This window comes from Mobula birostris, chromosome 8 (genome assembly GCF_030028105.1).
Source record: "Mobula birostris isolate sMobBir1 chromosome 8, sMobBir1.hap1, whole genome shotgun sequence".
NCBI lineage: Eukaryota > Metazoa > Chordata > Chondrichthyes > Myliobatiformes > Myliobatidae > Mobula > Mobula birostris.
Genome location: NC_092377.1, coordinates 74,168,171 through 74,195,470, shown reverse-complemented (window position 1 = coordinate 74,195,470; position 27,300 = coordinate 74,168,171). Strand labels below are relative to the sequence as shown.

At 39.7% G+C, this 27,300-nt stretch overlaps 1 protein-coding gene across 9 annotated transcripts in view; it reads right to left on the bottom strand.

Moving 5' to 3' along the window:
• The window catches only part of kif16ba (kinesin family member 16Ba), a 231,279-nt gene that overhangs the window by 114,610 nt on the left and 89,369 nt on the right, over positions 1–27,300 (bottom strand). For all 9 annotated transcript variants that reach the window (XM_072265464.1, XM_072265466.1, XM_072265463.1 and 6 more), the window contains exons 16-20: positions 26,717–26,799; positions 24,945–25,033; positions 9,357–9,410; positions 5,831–7,186; positions 3,511–3,663 (exon numbers count right to left, since the gene is read on the bottom strand). In XM_072265464.1, the coding sequence (XP_072121565.1) occupies positions 3,511–3,663; positions 5,831–7,186; positions 9,357–9,410; positions 24,945–25,033; positions 26,717–26,799 (1,735 nt within the window). The remainder of the gene's footprint in view (positions 1–3,510; positions 3,664–5,830; positions 7,187–9,356; positions 9,411–24,944; positions 25,034–26,716; positions 26,800–27,300) is intronic.

Sequence of the window (27,300 nt, the reverse complement as noted above, 5' to 3'; positions counted from 1 at the left end):
GGCAATTTCACAACTCCCGGGTAAAAGAAAGTAGATATGATACCAGCTTATGAAGGTGGTACACTAACACAGTTAAAATCAATAAACAACTGATCGGTACAATTAAGTGGATTGGAGAGGATGCTTTATTTAAAGAGCCAGCGTAATTTTTTTTTACAGAAAAACACATGAAAAAAATGGTGCACTGTTGTTTATGCTTATTTGCTAAGAAGTAGGCCAGTTTCATGGATGCACAAGAACCTGTCCAGGCCAGGCCATTTATGAAAGCACCTAATCTGATCTCTTTTCTATGTTAATTTTAGACAATTTAATGGCGTTGGATGAGGGTGTAAAATTGATATTTTTCATTCATTTTCCTTGTAGCTTAACTTTCTTGTGTTTGTTTATAATTTTAATATAATCACCTATATACAGATAAATGTTCAGTAAATTTTCGAATAATTGTAGTATAGCTGATTCTGTCTTTTCCAGAAGCTTCTCAGTTTTTCTGCAGTAGATGATTTGCCACTTGAATTTGGTTATTTTATAGGTTAATGTTATTACTGGAATGTCATCTCCAGTCTCAATAAGAGAAAACCACATTTTATTTCCTTTGTTCATTCTTTGTTCTTGTAATACTTAATAAAAACAGCCACAACCACCAAGATTTATGCCTCATTTTTGACTTCTGAAGAACCTTGGGATCAATATCACCAGATTCAACAGTGATATTCCTATTGATTTGGGATTGAAGTCATACTCACGATATCTGGGATAAGAATTGTAGATTTCCTCCCCTAAACAATATTAACTGAGGTAGATATAGTCTAGTATAAATACGTTTCCATGCTTTAATTTCTCAGTCTGTAATCATTCTTTTTATGAGAAATGGCGCTTTTTTGTTTTACTTTAACAACAGATACATCTATTTAAACCGTCTTTAAATTTCTTCAGCTATCATACGCCTTTTAAAACAATTTAGAAGGCTTCTGACAGCATGAGCAGCAATTAGTTAGGAAGGCAAATGAAATGCAAAGGGCAAACATGAGGAAATCTGCAGATGCTGGAATTTCAAGCAACACACCCAAAATGCTGGTGGAATGCAGCAGGCCAGGCAGCATCTATTGGAAGAGGTACAGTCGACGTTTCGGGCCGAGACCCTTTGTCAGGACTAACTGAAAGAAGAGGTAGTAAGAGATTTGAAAGTGGGAGGGGGAGAGGGAGAACTCCAACCCGATGGCATGAACATTGATTTCCCTAACTTCTGTTAATGCCCCTCCTCCCCTTCTTACCCCATCCCTTATTTATTTCCCCCCTTTTTTCTCTCTTTTTTCTCCCTCTGTCCCTCTCACTATAACTCCTTGCCTGCTCTCCCCCTTTCTTTCTCCCTGGGCCTCCCATCCCATGATCCTCTCCCTTCTCCAGCCTTGTATCTCTTTTGCTAATCAACTTTCCAGCTCTTAGCTCCATCCCTCCCCCTCCTGTCTTCTCCTATCATTTTGGATTCCCTCTCCCCCTCTTAAATCTCTTACTATCTCTTCTTTCAGTTAGTCCTGACGAAGGGTCTCAGCCCGAAATCTCGACTGTACCTCTTCCAATAGATGCTGCCTGGCCTGCTGCGTTCCACCAGTATTTTGGGTGTGGAGCTTGAAATGCAAAGGGCATTATTCCTTAAGAAAGATAGCAAAGTCTTTTTATAGGTCTTTGGTGACCGATATTACAGGTAGTGCATACAGTTTGAGGTATACACTTGTACCGAGGCAATTCAGAAATCACTTCTGTGATATTGAGCTTATAAGAACATAGAACAAGTACAATACAAGTCCTTCAGCTGAAGTTGTTGTGCCGATCTTTTATCCCACTGCGGATACGATAGAGTCTTTTAAGAGACTCCTGGACAGGTATGTGGAGCTCAGAAAAATAGAGGGCTATGGGTAACCCTAGGTAATTTCTAAGGTAAGAACATGTTTGGCACAGCTTTATGGGCCAAAGGGCCTGCATTGTGCTGTAGGTTTTCTATGTTTCTATGTTACTCTAAGATCAATCTAATCCTTCACTCCTATACAGTATAACCCTCCACTTTACTAATATCCATTTGTCTATCCAAGTTTCTTAAATGCCCCTAATGTATCTACCTCTATCACCATGCCTGGAAGGGTGTTCCATACACCCACCACTTTAATTGTAAAGAACTGAAATCTGACTTCCTACAATTACCTAAAATTATGCCCCCTTGTATTAGCCATTTTTGCCTTGGAAAAAAGTCTTTGGCTATCCAGTCTATCTATGCCTCTTATCATCTTGTGCACCTCTACGAAGTCTCCTTCTTTCCAAAGAGAAAATCCCTAGTTCGTTCAACCTATCTTCATAATACATGCACTCAAGTCTGTGCAGCATTTTGATAAATCTCTGCAACCTCTCTAAAGCTTCTACATCTTCCTATGGCAATATTCCAAGTAAGATTTAGCAGTTTGGGCCTATATTCATAAAATGTTTAGAAGAATGAGACATGATGCTGAGCACCTTAAATGCTGAGAAAAATTAAGAAACTGCAGATGCTGGAATCTGGAACAACAAAGATTCTGCTGGAGGAAATTGGCAGGTCGAACAACATCTGTGGGAAGTAAAGAATTTTCATCGTTTTGGGTCCTGATGCAGAGTTTCAACCCAAAATGTCAACAATTGCTTTCCGTCCAGAGATGCTACTTGACCAACTGAGTTTCTCCAACAAATTGTTAGAAGCTGAGAAAATGTTTTACCATGTGGAGATAAGGAGAACATTTATAAAATAAGCGATCAACCCAGTTAAGACAGGCTTTTTTCTCTTAAAACCTACGTTCAGGGATGACCATAGTGCTTTACAAAAACATGACGGGTACAGATAAATAGTCACAAGTCTTTAACCACTCCCCTTCCCCAACCTCAGAGTGAGTCTCAAACTAGTGGGCTTCAGTTTAAGGTGAGAGGGGAAAGGTTTAAAGGAGACTTGAAAGGCAGGTCTTTTAACACAGAAGGTGGTGGGTATATGCAAAGGGTCCAATTACAAAGTTTAAAAGATACTTAGGCAGATATATGAACATTAAGGGGATATGGGCAAAAATAGGCATTGGGACTATCTCAAATAGGTACTTGGTCAACTGGGCCAAGGGCCTGTTTCAAGGCCATATAACTTTATGACTGATAAGAAATTAAATCTGAAAGTTGTATATCTTCAGAGTTCTCTATCCTAGAGAACTATGATAGCTGAATCATTGATGACCAAGGCAGGTAGTCTTTAAAGGGGTTATCAAGAAGAGGTAGGACAGAGCAATAGAGGCCAAAGCCGGTTTGGATCTTACTGAATGGCAGTGAAGGCTCAGGGACCAAATAGCCTCCACATGCTCACATTTCCTTGGATTCTATGCAACTTTTGATCTATATTTAACAAAATATCTACAGTAATATTACAGTACTAACCATATTTTAGATCAATATTTCACTTATATTTAGTATTAAAAATGAGATAGCAAAAGTAGGCACTTGAAAACAAACCTATCATCAGCTATTGGCGTCATAACTGATGGAGATCTTTTAGGACTTGCAGGACTGGCAAGGGATGATTTCTCTTCCTGAGTTCCACAAACCCTTAGAACCACGTCATTTTCACAAAGTTTCTGCTTCAGCTGCTGAATTTCTTGTTCTAGCCTATAGTAAAAGAAGATCTCATTAACTGTACATACAAAACACAACCATTAAAATGGTTTAAGAGAATAAGAAAACAGATAGATAGAAACAGAATGATATCAACAATATGATCAGCACTGAAGTGAATTTGATTTAGAAATCAAGAAGAATAGATGAGGGGTAATGAATGATGAGAATGCCTCTCAATTACAGCAATTAGGCTTGAATTGAGTCAAGACTGAAGACACGACACATCACTACTGACCTTACCCAGGAAAGAACCTTCAGGTCTAATGAATGAATATCAAGTATCCAGCCCCTTTTTGAAAATGGCTTGTCCAATTTTAATTCAAATCCTTAGTGCTTTTTAAGATAACCAGTTTAATTGGTAAAGCCTGAAGGATGGTTTGTATGTGAGATTCAGATTCTACCTGAACTGTTTGCTTAAGTATTATTATTCTTATTTTCTGCAATATTAAATTCGATATTGCATCATACTGGTAAATCAAAAATCAGAGCCAAACCAGAGACCGTTTGGGATACAAGTATTAAGCACAAAGGGAATTGTATAAGTTGCAGTAGTTCAGATGACCCTGATCAAATAGTTTCTTTCATTGCCAAACAGCCACATGTCGAAAGGCATTATCAGTAGACTCACAACATTTAGATGAACAGCTTGTTTGGATTTTAAACTATGTTAGATCAATGCGTTACTAATTAAAACTTATATATCCATTAAGATGAATGGTAAATGATAAGATTGGGCGGGCAGGGCCAGTGAACCTCTATCAAAAATTAAACTTGGATTACTGATAAAGAACATTACTAACAAATGGATGATGAACAAATAATATTTTACTGTGTAAGAAAACTTGTTCATTTTGACCAGGATATGATGGCTATATATTTGTCAGTTCAAGAAGTGCATTTGTTATTGTTAGGCCAAACAAAACCCTTGCTATATAGATTGAGAACCCAAAAGGAGCTTTAGCCTGTCATGGCTACATGATTAAAAGGGTGGCTTCCAAAAGTGCCTCACAGGTATTGACATAAACCCTTTCCTTTGTGTCAAGTGTTGGCACTGAGAGGAGCTAGATCAGCTCCAAGGACAACACCTACACTGTGAAAACAATCCTGGGAACCAGACAGTGACAAGTCAAACAATCAGATCCAAGGAGTGGGAAGAACCTGTTTATTAAGAATAATAATGTGTTCCCTGAAACAGATAAATTTTAAAATAATACCGTGGGATTGATGGATAGTTTTAAATATAAAAAAATAAATGGAAATTATTTCCTTTACCCAGCATCCTGAGGAACTGTTTATCAGTCCACTTTATCTAAAAACAGAACATTTTAGCATTTGTATTTGAAATAAGGATTCTCCCTATCAAAATCCCAGAATTATATTTTACTTAGAGCAGTTGGTAATATTTATTCTGTGGTTGACCATGCCAAAAGCAACCAATAATTATTTAATGCCGCAGATGGTGTTCAAAATGGATAATCTGTACAAAACAATACAAATGCACAAATCAGCCATGCACTGATTCCCAACATCCACTCAAGCTTGAGAACAGCTTTATCAGAATGTTGAAAACAAAAGAATCATTCCAGTTGGATATTCTTTAATGTGTCAAGTAGGCTTGTTGCAGCATTTTCTATGTGGTCTCCTAAGGTACAATTGGCATTATATTATCATCAAAAAAATTAATTATTATCAAAATTGAGAGCAATCTTTTCAAAATATAGAACTAAATATCTGTTTACATTAAATACATGCTAAGATTTTTGCTTCGTTTCTTTCTTCATCTGAGAGAGATTTTGAGCACGCACGTTACCAGCATTTATCTAAGAGTTGTCAACATCCTTCTATATTGATTTAGCAAAGGCAAAATCCATCTTTTTATCAATATAATAATTCCTCTTACAGACCTTGACAAAACTTGTCAGCAGCTTATTTACCCAGAGGACCCAGATTGGAATACAGTTCATTTCTTCATCTTGTGCTCATAAGCAGATACCTTTTAATATGACTCACTGAGCAATTGGTAATCCATGCGCTAATTAACTGATGAGTGACAAAATGTTCATTTGATCCTGCTATTTTAAAAGTAGTAAACTCACAATTTTATAACTACATATTATTTGAAAACTGAATTTTCAGAATTTATTTAAAGGCATTTCACCTTTCTCTGTCTTGTTCTAGTGCTTTCCGTTCAGCTTCCAGACTATTGCGAAGATCTGTTTCTTCACAGCTATTTAATGTTGCTAGTTTTTGCTTCTGTTCTTCAATCTCAAGTTCAATGGCTGAATGACGCTGAAGAGCAGAATGTCTCCTCTCTAATTTGGCTACAGCTTGCTCTAGTGCCTCCCTCTGTTGTTTTTCTCGTGATTCAATTATCTCTTTCTCTTTCATTCGAACCTTTTCCTCTTGTCGAGCTATATTAGCAGTAAATTCGTAAGTTTGCTGGAGTTGCTGGAGCTGATCCGTACTAGCTCTGTACTGTGCTAATTGCTCCCTTTTTTCTTCGATTTCTTTCTCTGTCTGGTAAAGTACGACATCCAAACTAGGGAGACCTTGGTCAAGGATATCTGCAGCTCTCTGCTTTTCTTCTGTCAGTGAAGGCAAATGGTTTTCCATCAAATAATCAAGTTGTCGTTCTTTGTTCAGCAACCTTTGCTCAACCTCTTTTTCTTTTTCTGATGCCCCAATCAATTCGCCTGAATCTAAGGCATTACTTGCACCACCTTTCTGAAGAACTTTTACAGAGTCTTGCTGCATATGCCTTAGCTGGTCAAGAACTTCACGCTCCATCATAATTTCCTTTTCTAGAAACTCTTTTTGACAAAAGGCATCTTCTTCCAATACTGTGAATTTTTCCAGCTGTGTTTTTTTCAGTTCCAAGTATCTTTGCTTTGCTCTTTGAACATCTTCAGGCTCTTCACCTCCAGTAGGCCTAGCTTCCTTAGCTTTAAGAAAAACTTCTCTAATTTCTTCCAGAATATTTTTTTCTTCATCAATGCTTTGCACATCATCTCGTTTGAGCAGTTGGATAGTTTCCTGTTTTTCTCTGAGCTGTTCTCCCAGTCGTGTAACAAGTGACTGTTGATCTTTTGCTTCTTCTTCAAGTCTTCTCTTTGCTAGTTCCAGTTTCAGGCTATGTTCATCCTTTTCTTTTTTAAGCTTCTCCAGTTCTCGGAGAATTTCTAGTTTACCTGCTTTCTCTTGCTCATGGAGTTCCTGTAATTTCTGTAATTCTTTCTGAACCCGTATATAAATTTCCTCTTCTTGTTTTTTCTTTTGCAGTTCAATTTCCAGTTGTTCTCTTTGCCGTTCTTCTTCAAATTTTTCCTTTTCAGCAATCAAATCTTTAAGTCTACTTTCAATGTCTAAATTTCTGCGTTTCAGACTTTCTTCCTGTTTTCTGATGCGAAGCTTCACAATCTCAGTCTCTTTGCGTTGTGACTCCACCTCTTGCTGCAACCTTTCTAGTTCTGATTTTTCTGTTTGCTGTTTTTCTTCCATTTCTTCAATTAGTCTCCTATGCACAGAAATAAAGTGCAATTATTTAAAACAATGAAACAATAATTGCTGAATCTTACATTTAAAGCTACATTAAGCCTTATATTTAAATTTCAGAATCTGACAAAAATTCAGATTGATCTGCTGAGTAATTCAAACATCTATTGTTTGATTTATATTTGAACAATAATCTGGACCTTTACATAAATATCCAAAACAGCACATTGGTTCTTGGTGAACTTCATTGCAATTCATCTAAATACATTTTCTTCTGCACTATTATCAAATCAAAAGCTCCATCACATTTGCAGATAAAGTACCTTGGTAGAAATCAGGAAAAAAAAGATTGCTGAGATTCTGAATTAGTAAATTTTGAAGAGTATAACAAGCCTACAAAAATACTCAAGTGAGGGTAATATTATCAAATATAAAATATAAATTTGATACTATATATACCAGTCACGAACAATACAATGACTTTAAAGCTCTTTAGCAAGCCACAATCATAAGACGACAGACATTATAGTCATCCTAATATCACCCATGACAACAAACAAAATCAGCCAAAATGATGGTCTCCAGTAATGAAGACTAGAAGTTTAGTTTCTAACAAAATAGTTCAATATTCTGATATATCTATGAACAGGCATTGAAAATTAATACAAAAATAGATTTTGAAACAAAAAAACAATCAATTAAAATTTACTTTGAAGTAGTTGAGGCAAAATTATGCCAAATAAAGTGATTAGCATTTAAAAATAACACGCAAGCACATGTTAAAAAAAGCCCCAAGTTTCCAATTTTAATACAGTAACATCCAAAAACTACACAACCCAAAATAACTAAGCAACAAATTATAGCAACACACATCAAAGTTGCTGGTGAACGCAGCAGGCCAGGCAGCATCTCTTGGAAGAGGTACAGTCGACGTTTCAGGCCGAGACCCTTCGCCAGGACTAACTGAAGGAAGACTTAGTAAGAGATTTGTAAGTGGGAGGGGGAGGAGGAGATACAAAATGATAGGAGAAGACAGGAGGGGGAGGGATGGAGCCAAGAGCTGGACAAGTGATTGGCAAGGGGGATATGAGAGGATCATGGGACAGGAGGCCCAGGGAGAAAGAGGAGGGGGGGACCCAGAGGATGGGCAAGGGGTATAGTCAGAGGGACAGAGGGAGAAAAAGGAGAGTGAGAGAAAGAATGTGTGTATAAAAATAAATAACAGATGGGGTACGAGGGGGAGGTGGGGCACTAGCAGAAGTTAGAGAAGTCAATGTTCATGCCATCAGGTTGGAGGCTACCCAGACGGACTATAAGGCGTTGTTCCTCCAACCTGAGTGTGGCTTCATCTTTACAGTAGAGGAGGCCGTGGATAGACATGTCAGAATGGGAATGGGATGTGGAATTAAAATATGTGGCCACTGGGAGATCCTGCCTTCTCTGGCAGACACGGCGTAGGTGTTCAGCAAAGCAGTCTCCCAGTCTGCGTTGGGTCTCGCCAATATATAAAAGGCCACATCGGGAGCACCAGACGCAGTATATCACCCCAGCCGGCTCACGGGTAAAGTGTCGCCTCACCTGGAAGGACTGTCTGGGGCCCTGAATGGTGGTAAGGGAGGAAAGGTAAGGGCACGTGTAGCACTTGTTCCGCTTACAAGGATAAGTGCCAGCAGGGAGATCAGTGGGGAGGGATGGGGGGGACGAATGGACAAGGGAGTCACGTAGGGAGCGATCCCATCCTCTGGGTTCCCCATCCCCCTTGCCCATCCTCTGGGTTCCCCGCCCCCCCGTCTTGCTCCCTGGACCTCCTGTCCCATGATCCTCTCATATCCCCTTTGCCAATCACCTGTCCAGCTCTTGGCTCCATCCCTCCCCCTCCTGTCTTCTCCTATCATTTTGTATCTCCCCCTCCCACTTTCAAAGCTCTTACTAACTCTTCCTTCAGTTAGTCCTGACGAAGGGTCTCGGCCTGAAACGTCGACTGTACCTCTTCCTAGAGATGCTGCCTGGCCTGCTGCGTTCACCAGCAACTTTGATGTGTGTTGCTTGAATTTCCAGCATCTGCAGAATTCCTGTCGTAAGCAACAAATTATAAAGTATTTGTAGGGATTTGAAAGAATGACTGATTTTGGTTTAACTACAAGTGTGCTAGCCTCGAAAATAATAAAAGTTCTATTTTACTCTATCCATACCTCTTGCTTTCCAGTTTTTCCAGTTCTTCTCGCTGTTGTCGCTCAAACTCAAGTCTAGTAAAAAAAAATCATAAATGTTAAGCAGTTATTCAACTCTTTAAATACATATATGTCCACAAAATAGATTAGCAAAAATAAAATATAGTAGATTCCGGTCAATTGGGCCATTAAGAACAAAAAACAAAAATCAAGAAAATAGCCAGGATTCCCTTCATTTAATTGGGAGACTATACCGCTTAATCGGGGCAGGAGCCAGTTACTGAACTAGTGTCAGTCATGTGAACGTAGTGTGGCCTTTAGACAGTACAGTACAGCGTGCTTAAAGCAAATGGTTTTTAAATAGCATCACTTGAATGTGTTTGTATTCAAAAAACTATATTTGTCACGATAGTTAGTGAGAAATAAGCAGTAAGATAATTCAGAACTGTTTTGCTCACTACAGTTTCAAGCATTCAGACTTGCAGATGCCAGAAATAGCTAGCAGTGAAAATGAAACTATTTCATTACTTCAACAAGTATAAAGAATTTGAAGGTATTGAGAATCTTGAATGTAACAATGAAAATGAAGATTTGGAGGATACAATCATCAAAGCACTGTATGAAGGCAGTCCATTATCTGCACTGATTTTGTTCATTTACAGTTAATCAAAAGAATACATCAGTGTACACTGAATGAATTCCTCTGTGCTATCATGAACTAATACACAGTTTTATAGTATTGTAGTAGTATAGATAGTATTCTAATTTGTTCTGTATTTCATCTAAATACATAATTTGTAACTCAGTTAAATGATAATTTGTCTTTTTTTTAAAAACACATTTTTAACTATTTCCATGAAACTTTGGGGCAGTTGCTTAATTGGCCCAAAATTTACTGGTCCTGACGTGTCCCAATAACCAGAATCCACTGTATTATGTTTAAATGATGCAACATCTAAATGATGTACATTTTCTTTACATCCTGTTAAATTCCTGCTGACCTAAATAAATTTAAATCTAAGGACATTTCTTGTTTTAGTAGAAAATGTTACTAAAATTTTGCAGTTATGGTATCCATTTCACATCAGTGCACATGACTCAATGCATTTCTTTTCATATACCATTAAGTCATAAACAACAATTTTATCACATGAAGCTCTCCTGTACCGTCACCTCTCTTGAGACTTCCTATATCTATTAATTTTTACAGTCTGCTTCTTTCACATCCAGTTCAGGATGACCTGAAATTTCCAAGATCTAAATATTGGGAAAATAGAGCTATTGCCTTCGGTCCCAGCCAAAAATTTTTTTTCTTAACAGTGAACTTCATTGTTTACCCCAGCATGTGCCTGAAATTGAATCACAAACTCAGTGTTTAACTTTAGAATTCATAACCTCAATATCCCGAACACTTCCTACTTTTATTTCTGTACTGTTGCTTGTGGTTGCCCTTGCTTCAGCTTAAAAGTACATGAATACGTTTTTAAAACTCTGGATGCGATTATTCTACCGTACACATCCACATTCCAACGTCCTTAGATACGAGAGCAGCCAGACTCTGCCTACTTGGTTCCATTTACTATCATCTGATCAGTGCAGACACAGTTGGAGATAAGTACTAAATTTAATGGCAATACCTGCAATCCAGATTCTGGCACCTGTTAGATTACATAAATGTCCAAGTGAGAGACCACAACAATGTTTACATCATCTGTGTCAATACTGCAGGACTGATTATGATCTAACATGCTATACTATTTTCTACAGTTCGATGCTGTGCCCTACATACAACCTGATAACCCACATGCTATGGTCCCCATAGTTCTTGGACTACTTTATGCTCACAATGCTAAGCACTTCTGAAAAGTTTTGGTTACCAGAAAACATCATCAGCTCCAAATTCTAGACCTAAGACTCTGCACCTCCTCTTGTGCTCATCCTTGACTTTCCAATAGGCAGGACAGAATCAGCAAAAGCCATCTCAGCAATGACCATCAATACAGGTGTTTCATAATGTTGTGGCCTCAGCCCCTACTATACCCTCAACACACTCACGACACTGTGGCCAAATTCGGCTTTTCTCCCCATTTATGTTTTCATATGTCACTACAGTTGGCCGCATCTCTCTAACAGCTGCAAACCACAGTACAGGAGACAATATAGAATCTATAGCACATTGTCAAGACAAGAGCATTTCCCTCAATGTCAAAAAAATCAAGCAGCCCGTCTTTGACTTCAGGAAGTAGGGTAGAGTACACAACCGTCTGTATCAATGGTGCTGAAGTGGAGACTATTGTGAGTGTCAAGCTCCAAGGTGTAAATATCACCAACGATTTGTCCTGGTGGATATAATGGCTGAAAAAGCACATCAACGCCTCTACTTCCTGAAAAGGCAAAGGAGATATGACATGTCCCTGATCAGACTCACCAATTCTTATAGATCATCATTGAAAGCTACAACTGAGTGCATCTTTAGGAATTGTTAAAAGAGTCATTAGGGACGGCAACTGCTCTGCTCAAGACAGCAAGAAATTGAAGAGAGCTACGAAAGCAGCCTAATACATCATGCAAACCAATTTCCTCTCTACTGGCTCTGTCTATAATTCCTATGACCTCAAGGAAGCAGCTAACATAATCAAGGACCACTCCACCCTAGTCATTCAAATACCTCAAACACTTTGTTAAAAAATATTATATTTCATTTTCTTCATTCATTGATTTTCTCCTAAGTATCTGCCCTTTTCTTGTAAAACATCCTGAAAAGTTTCTTTACAAGACAAATAAAAACTATATTACATAACGATGGACAATACACACCTTTGATGTTCTGGTGCCGTTTGCATAAAAGCAGATATATTTTACATCCAACTCAGTACATTTTACATCCAAATCATTACATTTGACAGTGTAAAGAAAGGAATTTGCAAAATTTTAGTAAACTAATTTCATGCAGACATCACAATGAATAAATAGAAACAGAGTTTTACTACCTTAGACAAATGGGTCCCTTTATAGTGAATAAACTGCCATGGGAGGTGCAATGAAAGCAAAATAGATCAATTAAGACACATTTATCTGTTCCTTTAATTAAGAAGAAAGTATCTGAAAGTGAACTGAAACTAACATACCCTTTCCATCCAAGTAATTCAAGTTTAAACAATAAAGCAAAACCCTGACTCCATTACATTTCTAATACACTATAAGTGCATTTCTGATCAATGGCATGTTGAGGGTTGACAGTTGAAAAAATTATTAGTAAAAACAGAACCAAAACTGTTACATCGTACCAACTGCATGAACTAAGATTTCTATTTTTTAACCTCTCACGTTCTCCCAGTTTTTGGCTTGATTCATATGCACATTTTGTTATGTAATACAGTGCCTTGAAAAAGTATTCAGTTCCCACAACTATTTCACATGTTACTGTCTCATTGTCTAAATTTAAAATATATTGAAGTAGGATCTTTTGAGCTAATCTACAAACACTGTGCATCATGTGAAATCAAAAGAAAAATTCCAAAACTGGTCAACAATTTTCTAAAAAAACAAAATTGTGAGGCTGAAGAAGTATTCATCCCCTTTGTAATTACTGCATTAATTTCCTAAAGTGTAATACTGAATATTATCTCACCAACTCACCCAAATTGTTGATGCAGAAAACTGAATTATCACCTGCTTTCAATGAATATTATCACCGGCTGTGTCACGAAATTTGTTAATTTAGCAGCAGCAGTTCAATGCAATACATGATAATATAGAAAGAAATAAGTAAATCAATTACATATTGAAAAATTAAATATTGCATATTGAATAGATAAAAAATAGTGCAAAAACAGAAATATATTTTTTAAAAAGTGAAGTGGTGTTCATGGGTTCAAGGTCCATTTAGGAATTGTATGGCAGAGGGAAAGAAGCTGAGGTGTGCCTTCAAGTTTCTGTACCTCCATCCTGATGGCAACAATGAGAAGGGGGCATGTCCTGGGTGATGGGGGTCCTTAATAACAGATGTCGCCTTTCTGAGACACCATTCCTTAAAGGTGTCTTGGTTATTACAGAAGCTAGTAGCCAAGATGGAACTGACTACTTTCACAAATTTCTGTAGCTTTTTTCGGTCCTGTACAGTATCACCTCCACATCAACCCCCACCCCATACCAGATGGTGATGCAGCCTATTGGAATGCTCTCCACCGTACATATATAGAAGTCTGAGTGTTCTAGTTAACAAACCAAATCTCCTCAAACTCCTAATGAAATATAGTACTGTCTTGCCTTCTTTATAGTTGCATCAATATGTTGGGACCAAGTTAGATCCTCAGAGATCTTGACACCCAGGAACTTAAGCTCACTTTCTCTTTCTCCACTTGTGATCGCTCTGAGGATTGGTTCGTGTTTCCTCACTTCACCCGTCCTAAAGTCCAAAGTCAGTTCTTTTGTCTTACTGACGTTGAGTACAAGGTTGTTGCTGCAACACCATTCAACTAACTGGTATATCTCGCTCCTGTATGCCCACTCATATCCATCTGATATTCTACCAACAATGGTTGTATCATCAGCAAATTTATAGATGGTATTTGAGCTATACCTGGCCACACAGTCACGGATATAGAGAGAGTAGAGCAGTGGGCTAAGCACACACCCTTAAGTTGCACCAGTGTTGATCATCAGCAAGGAGGAGATATTATCACTAATCCACATAGATTGTGGTCTTCCAGTTTGGAAGTCGGGGATCCAATTGCAGAGGGAGGTACAGAGGCCCAGTTCTGTAACTTATCAATCAGGATTGCAGGAATGATGGTGTTAAACACTGAGCTGCAGTCAACGAACATCATCCTGACATAGGTGTTTGCGTTTTCCAGGTGATCCAAGGCAGTGTGAAGAGCCAATGAGATTGCATCTATTGTGGTAATAGGTAAACTGCAGTATGTCCAGATTCTTGCTGAGGAGGAGTTCAGTCTAGTCATGACAAACCTCTCAAAGCATTTCATCACCGTAGATGTGAATGCTACAGGATGATAGTCATTAAGCCAGCTCACATTACTCTTCTTAATCATGGTATTGTTGCCTTTTTGAAGCGGGTGGGAACTTGAGAAGTTGAAAATGTCCTTGAATACTCCCGCCAGTTGGATGTCACAAGATTTCAGCGTCTTACCATCGGGGCCTGCCACCTTGCGAGGGTTCACCCTCCTTAAAGACAGCCTAACATTGGTCTCAGAGACAGAGATCACAGGGTCACTGGGCACAGCAGTGATCTTTTAAGCTGTAGTTATATTCTCCCTTTCAAAGCAGGCATAGAAGGCGTAGAGCTCATCTGGTAGTGAAGTATCACTGCTATTCATGCTACTGGATTTCGCTTTGTAGGAAGTAATGTCTTGCAAACCCTGCCAGAGTTGTGCATCCGATGTTCTCTCCAGCCACATTCGGAATTGTCTCTTCACCCTTGAAATCGCCCTCTGCAAGTCATACCTGGTTCTTTTGCACAGACTTAAATACTACAGATCTTGCCCTCAGCAGACGACATATCTCCTGGCTCATCCATGGCCTTTGGTTTGGGAATATACAGCAACTTTTCGCAGGCATGCACTCATCCATACAGGTTTTAATGAAGTCAGTAACAAATGCAGCATACTTATCCAGATTCAAAGATGAATCCCTGAATACAGTGCAGTCAACCGATTCAAAGCAGTCCTGTAAGCACTCCTTGTCCATACCTTCTTGGTCCTCACTACTGATGTTGCAGACTTCAGTCTCTGCCTATACTCAGGAAATAGAAGCAGTGGTTGGTATCCATCTATCTTGAAGGACAAATGGGTGATGATGATCATCATCACAAGCCTGGGCAAAAGGTAGGGAGGTCTTTATACTTTATTGTCGCCAAACAATTGGTACTAGAACGTACAATCATCACAGCGATATTTGATTCTGCGCTTCCCACTCCCTGCATTACAAATATTAAATGTTAAAAATATTAAAATAGTTAAAATTAGTAAATATTAAAAATTTAAATTAAAAATCATAAATAGAAAATAGAAAAATGGGAAGTAACGTAGTGCAAAAAAAACCGAGAGGCAGGTCCAGATATTTGGAGGGTACGGCCCAGATCCGGGTCAGGATCCGTTCAGCAGTCTTATCACAGTTGGAAAGAAGCTGTTCCCAAATCTGGCCGTATGAGTCTTCAAGCTCCTGAGCCTTCTCCCGGAGGGAAGAGGGACGAAAAGTGTGTTAGCTGGGTGGGTCGTGTCCTTGATTATCCTGGCAGCACTGCTCCGACAGCGTGCAGTGTAAAGTGAGTCCATGGATGGAAGATTGGGTTGTGTGATGTGCTGCGCCGTGTTCACAATCTTACGCAGCTTCTTTCGGTCTTGGACAGGACAACTTCCATACCAGGTTGCGATGTACCCTAGAAGAATGCTTTCTACAGAGCATCTATAAAAATTAGTGAGGGTTTTAGGGGACAGGCCAAATTTCTTTAGTTTTCTCAGGAAGTAAAGGCGCCGGTGGGCCTTCTTGGCAGCGAACTCTGCTTGGTTGGACCAAGTCAGGTCATTTGTGATATTGACCTCGAGGAACTTTTAACCTGTTCCACTTGCGCACCACCAATGTAAATTGGGTCGGGCGGTTCGCTACTCCTTCTGAAGTCAACAACCAATTCCTTCGTCTTGCTGACGTTGAGGGATAGGTTATTGTCTTCGCACCATGCCACCAGGTTCTTAATTTCCTCTCTGTACTCAAACTCATCATTCCCCGAGATACGGCCTACAATTGTTGTGTCATCAGCAAACTTATATATTGAGTTTGATAGAAACTTGGCTACACAATCATGGGTGTACAGTGAGTACAGCAGGGGGCTGAGTATACAGCCTTGTGGGGCACCGGTGCTCAGAGATGCCCAGTTCTCAAAGTCTCCCTCTCGGCCTCACCAGTGTTTTCCATAGGAAAGCTTATGAAACAATACGTTTGGCACTAGCTTGCAGTGGCAGCAGGAGCTGCTGGGAGGATCTTCAATGATGTGCAGCCGGATAAGGGACTCCACTCAAATTTGCTGTCTGGGTTTACTCCCGTAGCTTTTGTCACTCCTGAGGCTGCCCATAAGGGAGTAGTGCTATTTACTCATAGCTGGGGATCTGGTTCACGAGCACCAGGTGTACCCACACACAGGTGAGCCTGCGTGCTATGTGGACAGGAGCCAGACCTCCTCCCTATCTTCTGTAGTTCAGCCCAAGTCTGAAAGGAGTTCAGTTTTTTTGTGTCACCAGTGAGAAGGCATTACATGAGGTCTGCTGTTGCCATTACATGAGGCTATGTACTGGTAGGGAGAGACTCACACATTCAGCTTTCCTTTTCATAAGACTGCTGGCCAGTGGTGGAAGCTGAAAGTGGGAGCAACAAGCTCTACCCACTACACAAATCACAGCAACCATTTGATTTCCCAAAGTGTGGGTGTGGAATAGCATGGTAGGCATCCTTGATAGTGGTGTAACAGTAGTACAGAATGTTGTTTCCTCTGCTACTACAAGTGATTTGCTGGCCTGGTTAAATAAAAATGATGGCATCAGGGTGTGCTGTTATTTGCATATTGATCATATTGCTCAGATCATCAAGAGCCTGTTTGATATTGGCCTGAGGTGGAATGTATACTGTTACCACAATGTCACAGAAATCTTCCACAGCAGATAAAATGAACAGCACTTAATTGCGAGATATTCCAGGTCTGGTGAGCAGAATTGGGGCAACAATGATACATTTGTGCACCAAGGGGAGTTGATCATAAGGCATACACCTCCAGTCCTATCCTGACGGTTACAGTAAACCCATCAATCTGAATTGCTGTGTCCAGTATGGAAGGGGTTAACCAGGATTCCATGAAACTTGGGGCGCACGTGGTCCTAATGTCCCTCTGATACAGCACCCTAGCTCTGAGCTCTTCAACTTTATTTTCTAGAGACTGTACATTTACCAGCAAGATAGTCAGTATAGGGAGTCTAAAACCCCATTTCCTAAACACACTGGTATCTCTGACCTACAGCCATGCTTCCGACACAGAATTAAGCTAGAACTATGGCCACAATTGGCATTGTTTCCGTTGGTTTTAAGCAGTGATAGTTTATTCAATCACATTGAGACATCTTTACAAACTGTGTGGACTTTGAAGTAGTTATGATTCTCAGCTGCATCAAGCTGAAACAGGAATATTTAATCGTATCAATTAATCAATCGTATCTGCTGGTCAAGATTGCTGTTCTGTAAGGTGCCCCGGAGGAATTCATGAGAATAAATACCCTCCCTCTGTAAGGTCCAACAGTATACTAGATTTTCAATAGACCAAACCAAAATGAAGACTAAAGAGCATTCATGACAAATCAGGGAAATGGAAGGGAGAAACATAAATCTGAGAAAGGGTACAAAACCTTCTCAAAAGCACTGTACATACCTCAGAGCTCAGTGCAGTCCATTGTGAAAAAGTGGAAAAAATATGAAACCACAACCACACCACTAAACTTTGTCACCGTAGAAGAATGGCACTTGTAAGAGAGGCTCAAACACGAGGAAATCTGCAGATGCTGGAATTTCAAGCAACACACATAAAAGTTGCTGGTGAACGCAGCAGGCCAGGCAGCATCTCTAGGAAGAGGTACAGTTGATGTTTCGGGCCGAGACCCTTCGTCAGGACTAACTGAAAGAAGAGCTAGTAAGAGATTTGAAAGTGGGAGGGGGAGGGGGAGATCCGTAATGATAGGAGAAGACAGGAGGGGGAGGGATGGAGCCAAGAGCTGGACAGTTGATTAGCAAAAGGGATATGAGAGGATCATGGGACAGGAGGCCTAGGGAGAAAGAAAAAAGGGGGAGGGGGGGAGAAAAACAGAGGTTGGGCAAGGGGTATAGTGAGGGGAACAGAGGGAGAAACAGGAGAGAGAGAGAAAAAGAATGTGTGTATATAAATAAATAACAGATGGGGTACGAGGGGGAGCTGGGGCATTAGGGGAAGTTTGAGAAGTCAATGTTCATGCCATCAGGTTGGAGGCTACCCAGACGGAATATAAGGTGCTGTTCCTCCAACCTGAGTGTGGCTTCATCTTTACAGTAGAGGAGGCCATAGATAGATATATCAGAATGGGAATGGGACGTGGAATTAAAATGTGTGGCCACTGGAAGATCCTGCTTTCTCTGGCGGACAGAGCGTAGGTGTTCAGCGAAACGATCTCCCAGTCTGCATCGGGTCTCGCCAATATATAGAAGGCCACATCGGGAGCACTGGACACAGTATATCACCCCAGCCGACTCACAGGTGAAGTGTTGCCTCACCTGAAAGGACTGTCTGGGGCCCTGAATGGTGGTAAGGGAGGAAGAGTAAGGGCATGTGTAGCACTTGTTCCACTTACAAGGATAAGTGCCAGGAGGGAGATCGGTGGGGAGGGATGGGGGTGACAAATGGACAAGGGAGTCGCGTAGGGAGCGATCCCTGCGGAATGCAGAGAGATGGGGGGAGGGAAAGATGTGCTTAGTGGTGGGATCCCGTTGGAGGTGGCGGAAGTTACGGAGAATAATATGTTGGACCCGGAGGCTGGTGGGGTGGTAGGTGAGGACCAGGGGAACCCTATTCCTAGTGGGGTGGCGAGAGGATGGAGTGAGAGCAGATGTACGTGAAATGGGGGAGATGCATTTAAGAGCAGAGTTGATGGTGGGGGAAGGGAAGCCCCTTTCTTTAAAAAAGGAAGACATCTCCCTCATCCTAGAATGAAAAGCCTCATCCTGAGAGCAGATGCGGCAGAGACGGAGGAATTGCGAGAAGGGGATGGCATATTTGCAAGAGACAGGGTGAGAAGAGAAATAGTCCAGATAGCTGTGAGAGTCAGTAGGCTTATAGTAGACATCAGTAGATAAGCTGCCTCCAGAGACAGAGAGAGAAAGATCTAGAAAGGGGAGGGAGGTGTCTGAAATGGACCAGATAAACTTGAGGGCAGGGTGAAAGTTGGAGGCAAAGTTAATGAAGTCAACGAGCTCAGCATGCATGCAGGAAGCAGTCCCAATGCAGTCGTCAATGTAGCGAAGGAAACTTTTCCATTCTGATATGTCTATCCACGGCCTCCTCTACTGTAAAGATGAAGCCACACTCAGGTTGGAGGAACAACACCTTATATTCCGTCTGGGTGGCCTCCAACCTGATGGCATGAACACTGACTTCTCAAACTTCCGCTAATGCCCCACCTCCCCCTCGTACCCCATCCGTTATTTATTTATATACACACATTCTTTTTCTCTCTCTCCTTTTTCTCCCTCTGTCCCCCTCACTATACCCCTTGCCCATCTTCTGGTTCCCCCCCCCTCCGCTTTTCTTTCTCCCTAGGCCTCCTGTCCAATGATCCCCTCATATCCTTTTTGCCAATCAACTGTCCAGCTCTTGGATCCATCCCTCCCCCTCCTGTCTTCTCCTATCATTTCGGATCTCCCCCTCCCACTTTCTACTCTCTTACTAGCTCTTCTTTCAGTTAGTCCTGACGAAGGGTCTCAGCCCGAAACGTCAACTGTACCTCTTCCTAGAGATGCTGCCTGGCCTGCTGCGTTCACTAGCAACTTTTATGTAAGAGAAGCTACTGTGATGCCAAGTCACTCTGAGTAAGCTGCAGAAGTCAGTGGCTGCAAATGGAGGTGAAATTCATGGCTTGACAATCTCTAAGGCATTGCACAAAATGGAGATTTATGGAAGAAGCCCTGGCTTCTTGCAAAGTGTCACTTAGAAGACATTGTAAAGATGTGGAAGAACGTCTTGTGGTAAGATGAGACTAAAGTGTAACTTTTTGGCCTCAACAATAGGCAGTATGTGTGGCATAAACATATTGCTGCGCATTACCCAGGTAACACCATCCCTACTGTAAGCACGGTGGAGGTAGCATCATGCTATGGGGATGCTTTTCACAGCAGGGACTGGAAATCTGGTCAGGATTGATGGGAAGATGAATGCTGTTAGGTACAGAGAGGTGCTGAATAAAAACCTCCTAGCCTCTGCTAGGAAGCTTAAACTGGAGAGGAAGTTCTTCTTTCAGCAAGACAACAACCAAAAACATACTGCCAGTAGCTTTGAAAGAAGAAAATTAATGTTCTTGAGTAGCCTAGGCAGAGTCCTGACTTTAGCCCATTCAAACATCTCTGGCAAGACCTCAAGGTTGCTGTCTACCACTGCTCCCAAATAACCTGACACAGCTTGAGCAATTTTGCAAGGTGGAATGGGAAAATCTTGCTCCATCATGTTGTGCAAAGCTAATAGAGAGTTATCCAACAAAGACTATTGGTTGTAATAACTGCGAGAGGTGGTTCAAGTACTGAGCAAAGGGGGTGAATACTTTTGAACTGCTGACATTTCAGGTTTTGAATTTTTAGTTTTTCATGGTTAACTATTTTCCCTGATTTTTTGGGCTCTACTGTGGGGGAAAAAAAAGGGCACATGGTTCACAAATAAAAATTCTCAGTTAAGTTGATCAAAATCTCTCATTTATGTGAACAAAGGACTGGGGGAAGAATACCTTTACAAATTTACTTCAAGCCCATTATTTCTATCGCCCAGCACTGTACCCCATTTTGACTTTTTCCAGAAAATTCTGGATCACTGATTTTAGCCCAGATCACAAACTCTGTTCATTAGTTGTCAAAGCCATTCAATTTCTCATGCCAAATCAGACAGTTTGCATCAGGTGAGCCTCAAAACTATATATTCTCCATCAACAAAACTACTTAATTCTCTATAATATTACCCATCTTTGTTGAAACCTGACTACGTCAGTATATCAGCCTCCCACTGTGATTACTGCTTCTGGGTCAGAGAACTATAGGTATTCCTTAATTTACGAACATTTTGCTAACATTGTGACTTTGAGATACGAGTCTCTAATTTGCAAAACTATAATAAATAATACTATTCTCCATGCAGAGGAATACACTATACTAAAATCCCAATCATGCATTCCACCTAGCCTTCTCCATTTACAAAATTTTGCTTTACAGTTATTTACAAAATAATTCCAAAAATGCTTGGAAGCACAACTCTAATGCATCTCTTTGTAAATCAATCACTATAACATCAGCAGCTCTTTATATGCCTACAATTCCACTTTTCATGATTGCCTTTGTTTTACAATTGGCAATAATGCTTCCAGTTATTTAATTTCAAGCCCAAGAATTTTCAGCTTAAAACCTCTCCACATTCCATCTTACTCAACTCTTTCAAGTTATTTCTCAAATGTATGTCAGACCAAGTGCCATCCATCCTAATACTTTTGTTTGGTTTGGTGTCCAATTTTCCTTGGTAACATTAGGTATCTGTAGAGATTTCACACTGCAAAAGGCTTTACATAAATTTAATTTGGTCCTAAAATAATAAGAAGAAAATAAACTGAGACATATCTTTATACGCAAACACGAGAAAATCTGCAGATGCTGGAATTCAAGCAACACACACAAAATGCTAGTGAAACGCAGCAGGCCAGACAGCGTCTATAGGAAGAAGTACAGTCGACATTTTGGGCGGAGACCCTTCATCAGGACTAACTGAAGGAAGAGCTAGTAAGAGATTTGAAAGTGGGAGGGGGAGGGAGAGATCCGAAATGATAGAAGAAGACAGGAGGGGGAGGGATGAAGCTGAGAGCTGTAAAGTTGATTGGTAAAAGGGATACAGAGTTGGAGAAGGGAGAGGATCATCATGGGACGGGAGGCCTAGGGAGAAAGAAAGGGGGAGGGGAGCCCAGAGGAAGATGGACAGCAGGCAAGGAGTGATTGGGAGAGGGACAGAGAGAGAAAAAAAGGGGGGAAATAATAAATAAGAGATGGGGTAAGAAGGGGAGGAGGGGCATTAATGGAAGTTAATCCCTTATTTACTTTTATTCCTCTCCTTTTTTTCTCTCTCTCCCTCTCACAATCACTCCTTGCCTGCTCTCCATCTTCCTCTGGGCTCCCCTCTCCCTTTCTTTCTCCCTAGGCCTCCCGTCCCATGATCCTCCCCCTTCTCCAACTCTGTATCCCTTTTGCCAATCAACTTTCCAGCTGTTAGCTTCATCCCTCCCCCTCCTGTCTTCTCCTATCATTTCGGATCCCCCCTCCCCCTCCCACCGCTTTCAAATCTTTTACCATCTCTTCTTTCAGTTAGTCCTGACGAAAGATCTCGGCCTAAAACGTCGGCTGTACTTCTTCCTATAGATGCTTCCTGGCCTGCTGCATTCCACCAGCATTTTGTGTGTGTTACATATATCTTTATATTGTAGCTTTAAAACTTTATAATTTGATACATCTAATTTTGTAATAAATATGAATATACATACATTTACAATAGAATCACTCTTGGTGATTTGGTGGTTAAATTAGCCGTTTTGATTATTTTAGTACCAATCCAAGAATTTACAGTTTAAGTATTTTCGCTTTTCATGTACCCATAGTGAATTACTAGCTTTCCTGCACAGGGTATTTATTTTCAAAATCATATACTGTGAATGGAATTGTAGAAAATATAAAAAAAATTATATGACTCAAACAGTAAACAAGAGAAAATCTGCAGATGCTGGAAACCTGACCAACAGGCACAAAATGCAGGAGGAACTCAGCAGGCCAGGCAGCATCTATGGAGTTTTTCCCTGCCTGGACTGCTGAGTCCCTCCAGCATTTTGTGTGTGTGACTCAAATAGCAATTGTTTAAGGAATTGGCCAATTGAGATGCAGTGTAGACATTTTAGGAGATCTTCAAGAGTACACTTAGCAGCTGCATTCTGACAAGAAGGAATATCAAAGAACTTGACTGTCAGTGATTGTCAAGTTAAAGACAAATCCAGCTTAAATGAAAAGCATACATAGAGAAAGGAGGTAGATCAGAAGACTGGACATAATAACAAACAGCAAAGAATGACTAAAATGATAATAGTAGAGTGTAATGAAAAGCTAGTCATAAATACAATAATAGACAGTAATCAAATTTAAAATAACTATATATTTTTAAAAGAATGAAAGTGAGAGTTAATCCTGCAGAAAATGAGTCTGAGTAAATAATGTAAAGTGTGGTATCTAATGAATTACACAGATATCTTGCATCAACCATTGTTATAGAGGTTACAAGTAACAGCTAATATCTGTAACTTGGAAATTGGAAAGAATGAAGGTAGTAAGAAAAATAATAATTTTCAGGGAAGTGGCATTGAGTAAATTGTTGGAGCTGTGGGTTGGCAAGTTACCAGGTTTTGACATCCTTCTTCCGAGGATCTTAAATATGTTTGCCAAAGTTATGAAATTCTTAAGATTCAGAGTGGCTCCATAAGATTAAAAAAAGGAAATATATTACCTATTTTTCAATTAAGCACATAGACGAATCAAAATGGTAAGAAGGTTGTGTGTTAATCCCATAGGGCACTGGCAAGACCGTACTCCGAGTATGGTGTAAGTATTCGTCTTCTTGTTGAAGGAAGGACAATAATGCAGTGGAACTACACTAAAGAAGCTTTATGAAACTAATAGTTAGATTTGTCAGGTTGTTTTATGAGCAAGGATTGAGTTGTATTAACTGGACTTCAGAAAAATTAGTGGAGACCTGATTCAAACATAAATAATCTAGGAAGTCTTGACAGGACAGTGTAGACAGGATGTTTCTTCTGTGGGAGAATCTAGAACTAAGGGAAATTTTGTAAACAATAGAGATTACCTAGAGTAAATAAGATAGATTTGAAGTAAAATGGTTTCTCAGGAGGTTTGTGTGTTTTTGGGCAACTCTTCCTCAAAGAGTGAAAGTAGTGTCTTCTGATATTTTTAAGTCAGTGGTAGATTGGCATTTGGTTAGCAAGGAGTTGAAACATTATTGGACACGGGTGCCAACATAGAATTGAGATTTTAACACTAGGGGCATCATGGTAGCGTAGAAGTTAGCGTGATGCTATTACAGCTTGGGGGATCAGAGTTCGGACCTCAGTCCTGGCGTTTTCTGTAAGGGGTTTATATGTCCTCCCCATGAATATGTGAGTTTCCTCCAAGCATTTCAGTCTCCTCTCACAGTCCAAAGATGTATTGGCTTGTAGGTTAATTGGTCATTGTAAATTGTCCTGTGATTAGGCTAGTGTTAAATAGGTGGGTTGCTTGCAGTGTGGCTCAAAGGGACAGAAGGGCCTATTCTGCACTGTATCTCTAAATAAATAAATATATTTTATTCGCATCAGCCATGATTTCATAAAATGACAAAGCAGATTTGAGAGGCCTAGTGACCTACTCTACTCTGAGTTTAGATTGAGATGTCACTTCTTTTTTAGATTTGCAGATGCATCAAAGCATTTTTAAAAGTAAAGCCCTTTTAATAAACATTTTTGCTAAATAATGTTTTAAAATCTTACATTTTGTTACAATAGCATTTAAAAGGCTCACTCTCCAAAACTGGCCTCTCATATTATTCTTATTTACAGAGCAATATATTTTCAAATCCTTTTAAGAACTTCACTGAATGGCAGTGACTACTAACAACTAGGATAAATAGTTTGAGTTTTACCAGACTTTATCTAAAAAACAGTTGCGAAAAAACTGCAGTGGAATTCAACAAAGAGGAAAATGAACAGAAATTCAGTCAATTGTAGTTATATTATTACATTCCTTACATACCCTGGGTTGTAAAGCATGACAGTGGAAAGACTTTCACATGATTTGGACAGGTCAGTCATGGACAAACTAAAGGTAGACAGCAATCCACTCTGCAAAAGTAGACAAAAAAATAATACATCAAGAACTGTAGACCTAAAATGTAGGGATACTTAGTTTATTAACCATGGACACCACAAATAAAAAATCTAAAATAAACATGGAGTCTCTCAAATACAGGGTAAGTAATTTTCCGGCAGGATTCTGCTGCTGTGGTTTAAACTTCATTGCATCACAGCTTAATCCATGACACTTTTGAATGTATATCTTACAGTGAAGATAAAAACCTAGGTTTACCTCTTGAAAGCCCCTTTCAACTTGCTTCGGTCTGTCACTGGAGATTAGCTGCTCATCATCAAAGCCAGCATTGATTAGCTGACATGAGACACCAATGGATTAATTGAAAAACCTTAGGGGAGAGCAGAATGCAGGCCAACCAACCACACGGATCACTATCATATTGACAGATGAATGGGTTTGTGATTTCAGATAGAATTTTGTTCTCTGTGGTGTCTGCACATTTGTGTTTTCAATAGCAAAGTAATTCTAACTATGATTCCAATGTATTTTTACAGACATCATTAATTTTTATTATATATATATTTTTATATATACTTCTTATTGCAATTTTGTAGTTTTTATTAATATGTATTACATTGTACTGCTGCCACAAAACAATACACTTCATGACATATGCTGATATTAAACCTGATTCTGATGTCCAACGTTAATTTAACCGACATGACCATGTAATGTTCATGTTTCAAAATCTATCCAGAATAACCAGATCAACATTTTATAGAAACATAGAAAACCTACAGCACAATACAGGCCCTTTGGCCCACAAAGTTGTGCCGAACATGTCCCTAACTTAAAAATTACTCGGCTTACCTTTAGCCCTCTATTTTTCGAAGCTCCATGTACCTATCCAAAGGTCTCTTAAAAGACCCTATCGTATCCGCCTCCTCCACCACCATTGCCGACAGCCCATTCCACGCACTCACTACTCTGAGTAAAAAACTTACCCCTGACATCTCCTCTGTACCTATTCCCCAGCACCTTAAACCTGTGTCCTTTTGTGGCAACCATTTCAGCCCTAGGAAAAAGCCTCTGACTATCCACATGATCAATGCCTCTCATCATCTTATACACCTCTATCTCCTCCATCTCTCCAAGGAGAAAAGGCCGAGTTCACTCAACCTATTCTCATAAGGCATGCTCCCCAATCCAGGCAACATCCTTGTAAATCTCCTCTGCACCCTTTCTATGGCTTCCACATCCTTCCTGTAGTGAGGCAACCAGAACTGAGCACAGTACTCCAAGTGGGGTCTGACCAGGGTCCTATATAGCTGCAACATTACCTCTATGTCATCTTAAATTCTTTGACATTTTGCACACTACGTCATCTTAAATTCTTTGAAGATCACACCCCTAGGTATCTGACACAGAACCAAAAAGTACATTTTCCCCTCAGTCAAATCTAACATTCATTCTCCTTCCAGGTGACTCAATTGAAATATAACCTATAAAAGGGAAAACCTACTTAAGTGCAAAAATCACTTGTAGCTTCAATTCAAGCTCAAACTGCCTTAGTCAAGAGGGCAAATAATAGAATAGTACACCTATTATTTCTTTCTTTATAGTTACACGATTACCTTTTAACCTAGCAGATCTTTGACAACTTTTTCTTCATATAACTTCATTAAAATTTTGGTTATTTAAACTACTTGACATACCTTCCTTTTCTCCCTGAGTTTAGCGGCTTCTTTAGGATGATTAAACCTGAACATATTGGTTCTTCCCAGCAATATGACAGCTCCTTTAAGGGAAGGTAAAATAATTGGAATTCTTTAATTCGCCAATATTTATGGATATAGTGAAATTCTATTGTGAATATATTTGAGCAGTGAGTACAAATGTCTAAATCATAACAATGTACCAACAAAACTAGAGGATGCTTATTCATAAGAACAGCATTTACCCCTTGTCTCAGAAAATTACAATTGAGTAATATTTTTCAAGAAGTAGTGCAAGAAGAAGCCATCAGTTTTCAGGCTGATAAAATAATTCAACAAGATATCATTAATATTTAATATCAACCTGTTGATCCTGAATTCCCAGTCTCTTGCACAATGAGAATCAATAATGTTTAAATGAAAATATAAAAATAATCATATTTCATCTTTCCATCCTCAATTGCTATAATGTGTTCTTGCTGTGGCAAGGAAGAGAAAGAATGTGCAGCTTTGCACGCAGGGTTTCATTACATGTAAGGCTACATGCACTTCATGTATTACATATTATTTCGAAAATACTCTTG